The 4,701-nt window shown below is 47.5% G+C and overlaps 1 protein-coding gene across 1 annotated transcript; it reads right to left on the bottom strand.

Moving 5' to 3' along the window:
* Positions 1 to 1,317: 1,317 nt before the first annotated feature.
* Positions 1,318 to 2,064, bottom strand: LAESUDRAFT_759365 (uncharacterized protein; the record flags this gene model as incomplete). Its single annotated transcript, XM_040912584.1, has 3 exons — positions 1,318 to 1,451; positions 1,611 to 1,858; positions 1,898 to 2,064. The coding sequence occupies 3 exons, from the start codon at positions 2,062 to 2,064 to the stop codon at positions 1,318 to 1,320; spliced, it is 549 nt and encodes a 182-aa protein (XP_040764284.1).
* Positions 2,065 to 4,701: the final 2,637 nt, after the last annotated feature.

The raw sequence follows: 4,701 nt of genomic DNA, 5'->3' as shown, positions 1-4,701 counted from the left end.
GGCGCTGTGGCCATTGGTGCCACATACAATACAGAAATAGTGGGTGGGGTCGCAGAGTTGCCCCGTCAGACAATTCTTATGATTGCACATCAAGCACACATTACAGTGCATGTCAGCGGTGTGATCAGTTTTGTCACAGAAGTGGCATATGGGGGCATGCTTCTTGCAATGGCCCTCGAGATGAGTGAGATGCCAGCATCATGTGCACTGATGGAAAATGGATTTATCCTTGGATTTCTTTACAGTCATCTGGGAACCGTAGAACCATATGAAACCTGCAGCGTTACTGCAGTTATCACACCTAAGAAGGTTACGTGCACAGAAATCACGGTGAGTGTCCTCAACAGACACGATGATGAATGGTTTCCCAAGCTGCTCCCCCTGCTCTGCGGGAATAACAAAGCTCAGTAATCTGTTAAAGTGAACTGTAGAGAACATGAAGTTTCTGTGAAGCTCCGCAAGAATCTCCTTCTCACTGAGCATAGCACCCATGTCAGGGTGGTGAAGAGGGCAGCTCGGGATAAATAGTTTTGTAACAGGGACAAGTGGACGGAAGTCCTGAGGCATGGTGGCTGGCTCCCATGGGCCTGGCACAGGTGAAGATGCTCAGGGTACAACACTGAGCAGATGCCATATAGGGCACAGGCACTCATGGATGAGAGCATCTGGGGAGTCATTCGAGAAAACTGCCATGACCTTGGTAGGTCCAGCAAAATGGAGATCGAGGAAGTTTACCTTTGCCCATGCTGGCATTTTGCGCAGGCAGGTGTGGATTTTGGCATACCACTGCAGCATGGTTTCACCCTCCTCAATGAAGTGGTGTTGCTCATGAGTGATGAGGAGCACGTAGCTCTTTTCTTGAGTCTTGGCAGCAACTTGGGCCATGGTAGGGGCAGTGGGTGCCGGTGCAGTAGGTTGGGCCTTGATCACTGTGGTGGGGGCATTGGTGTGGTTGCAGTTAGCAGGCATGGCAGGTGGGTTCTGCAGGCCAGTTGGCTTTGAGGGCAGCTGGCTGTGAGCAAGCTGCGCCTCGATAGCTATAAGCCTCATGGTGATGGCCATGTTGGCCATGCAGATGCCATTCTTCACTGCCTTGGCAACTGCAGCCTGAAGGTTGATGCTCACAGGGAGGGTGGTTTCATGGCATCTATAGGAGCTAGCTGAAATAGGTAGTTCATCGTCATAATTGTGAGAGGGGCTCATGGCTGTAAAGAAATGGTCAAATATTTTTATGGCCTCATTGCCCGGGTTAGAGTTGTCAAGAACTGGGTCCTCCATGAGTTCGGTGTGGAGCTCTCGGCAGGTGGTAGTGAGAAGTTAGACAACCTGGACGAGGTCATCGATGAAGGTGGTCAGGTTGACGTTCTGGATGAGGGGCTGAATGGTGCCTTCGATGGACTTGATGTTGTTGTTGACGTGGTGCAGGAGGCCGTTGAATTGCACAGTGGTTACTGGAAGAGGAAGGATGAATCATGAGCATCAGCACATGGATGAGGTGCAGGTGGTTGATGATTGACCAGTTGTTGAGGATCCTACCATGCAATATTAGTCTGAAAAATATGCTGAGTGAAGGATAGAGACAGATGAAGCATCGACCATGGTCATGTCACCATCAGCACCAAAAATGGCATTGAATGAGTGCTGCACCTCTTTCAGGTATGGCCTGATGTTGCATGCATGCTTCACATGAAACTGCTTCAGAGCAACATAGAACTTGACAGGGTCCTTCATCTCCATCCCCATGCCTTCCTGTACCTCATTTGGGAACTCCTGTAGTAGCTGCATGTTCGCCTTGCTCCACAGGCTCAATGCCACAAGTGAGTCCAACAGAATGAGGTGCCTGAGCCCCTTGGGCTGCCTGTGGACCTTGAACTCAGATATGAGAATACCACCCTACAAGTGGCTGAGGAGATCAAATGCATCCTGGATGGTGAAGTGCTCGAGCAGGCTAATGAGCTCATTGATGAAGAGATCAATGGTCCACAACATTGGTGGCTTCTCCTTGAGGTGTGTCGAGTGCCCATTGCTGAGCTGATCATAGAGAATGATGGGGATGGATGTCATGGTGAGGTTGGACAATGAAAGCATGCAGTTATGCATAAGGCCAAGCCCACCATGGAGAATGATGATGGGTGGGCATGTGCAGCTCATGAGGTCACCAAAGAGTTTGTAGTACATCTGAAAGGTCTCACCTTGATGGGTGAATGGGACCATTCTGTCCATCATGGGGTTGACCATGGTAGCGAGGGGATGGGAGAACCTTTGGAATGTGTGTGAGATGCTCTGTGCCATGAATTGCATGTGCACTTGCCTGAAGAGAAGGAGCAATGACCTGATGCTCAGTGACAGGACTTACTGACCAGTGAATATGCCACTTATGACTTCCATTCTGAACACCCACCAGATGTCATAGAGAAACAGTCTTGAGAGGAGGACACATCCAGTCTTCAACGAGTCGATCTTGATCAGTGATATCGTGTTGTGAGAAAATACCAATGCAGGTATGTTGATCAATGAGGTGGAGGGACAGGTAGTAATGAAACTAAAGCTGTACAAGATCGATGTGAGTGCACCAATGAACAGAGAATACCATGTGGGAGTTTGCACAGATACAGATGTGAGCTCTGCATGAGTGAATAGGGGAATGAACCGGCGATTGAGTATGGAACACATGTTGTGGTTTCTTCAAAACAAGGATTTGTGTCTTCTCAAATTCCCTCTGCTGCTCACTAGCCATGATTTACTTCATTAGCAATATTAGTGAATGAGAAGCTCAGTGTCAACATGATATATGCCAGAAGGGTCAAGGAGTGGATGGAGGACAAGCTAAGTTCAGTAACACTAGAAGAATCTGCTGTCTGGGTTCCAAGGTCAGATCCACACTAAGCAGGCCTCCTAGGCATCTGACCATGAGAGAGGATGAGAAACACAATTGGAACAGGCATGGAGCATTAGAAAAAATAATGGTCAGGTGACTGTTGCAATCGATCTCAGTGCGTTAAGTCAACAGTCAACTGCTCCAGCTAGGTAGTGCATTGCAAGAACACCCTATGGCCACTATGGCATTTCTTCTTATCTGGCAGACTGATCAATGCTTGCACACAGTTCTCTTGCTCAACCTGTTTTTTGTTCTGTTAATTCTGCTCATCTGGGTCTTTGGAGCCTGGTTCACTGCTCAGGAAGAAAAGGAAGCTCACATTAAGAAAGATGAGGAAAACATGCAACCTGAACTTAATGAGTCCATGCATGCATCACAAGGTGGAGATATCATTCTCTACTAAATTTATTTCACTTTAGTGTTTTCCTCACTTCTAATTTTTGTGAAATCTCTAGAACAGACTGTGCCACCAGCACCCCCATCTGCAGAAACACACTGCGGCACTCAGACACATGCATACAGGACATCTCATCAGCCAGATCTCTGTTCTCAGTGACCTCCCAGTGACATTACTCAGCAAACTACATGACCTTCTCGATTTTTCAAGGGCAGACAGATTGGTGAGGAATGGGATTTGAATGGTATTCATTGCAAGGTTGATCAGGATGGACAGCATCTTTGCCAAAAGCAAACTTGTTTACAATTTCAGATGATGAGTGGTGCTGTAAATATTGCCATCAATAGCTTCTGAAACCATCTTTTCTAGCTGGAGGATTCTCAACATCTGGATTGTACAGCCACCCAAGAGGTTTTCATGGAAAAATGGCTTTCTGAAGAAGAATATCATGCTGTGAAGGAAAAGTGGCAACTTGCATGGCAGCAAGAGGATGGCTGCAGTGATGTGGACATAAGCGATATTTATTCTGTAATTAATTGACATTCAATGGTTCACACTATTCATAGCAGTTTGTGAAAGATGGGCTTTGCAAAGAGCTCCACAGGATGAACATTCAACTCACCCAGCTCACAAATTGTCACAACAACATCTTGCAAGAGCCATGCGGGCTTTGCGAGGAACTTCATAGAGCAAATGGTCAACTTGAATTGGTGACACAGCAGGGCCAGGAGGCCTTGCGAGATGTCAACCAGCTTAAGGAGCAGTTGAATATCGTGAACTGTCAACTTGCACCAGTCACAGAGCATTACCAGCAGGAGGTCGAGTATCTTTGTGCTCAACTTGAATCAACCACGCTGCAGAGCCAGGAGACCTTGCAAGAGGTCAGCCAGCTTCAGGGACAGCTCGATATCGAGAACAGTGAAATTGCATCAGTCATGGAGCATTACCAGCAGGAGGTCAAGCATCTTCATGCTCAACTTGAATCAACCATGCTGCAGAGCCAAACGACCTCATGAGAGATCAGCCAGCTTCAGGAACAGCTCGATATCAAGAACAGTGAAACTGCATCAGTCACAGAGCATCACCAGCCAGAGGTCGAGCATCTTCATTCTCAACTTGAATTGACCACACTGCAGGGCCAGGAGACCTTGCAAAAGGTTAACCAGCTTCGGTGGCAACTAGATATCAAGGATGGTCAAATTGTGTCAATCACGGAGCATCACCAGCAGAAGGTCAAGCATCTTCATGCTCAACTTGAATCGACCATGCTACAGAGCCAGGTAACATCAGGAGAGGTCAACCAGCTTCAGGGACAAATTGATATCAAGAATGGTGAAATTGCATCAGTCACGGTGCATCACTGACAAGAGATTGAGCACCTTCATGCTCAACTTGAATTGGCCATGCTGCAGAGCCAGGAGACCTT

Source organism: Laetiporus sulphureus (assembly GCF_001632365.1).
Source record: "Laetiporus sulphureus 93-53 unplaced genomic scaffold LAESUscaffold_20, whole genome shotgun sequence".
In the NCBI taxonomy this organism is placed as follows: Eukaryota; Fungi; Basidiomycota; class Agaricomycetes; order Polyporales; family Laetiporaceae; genus Laetiporus; species Laetiporus sulphureus.
This window is presented reverse-complemented; position numbering and strand designations above follow the sequence as displayed.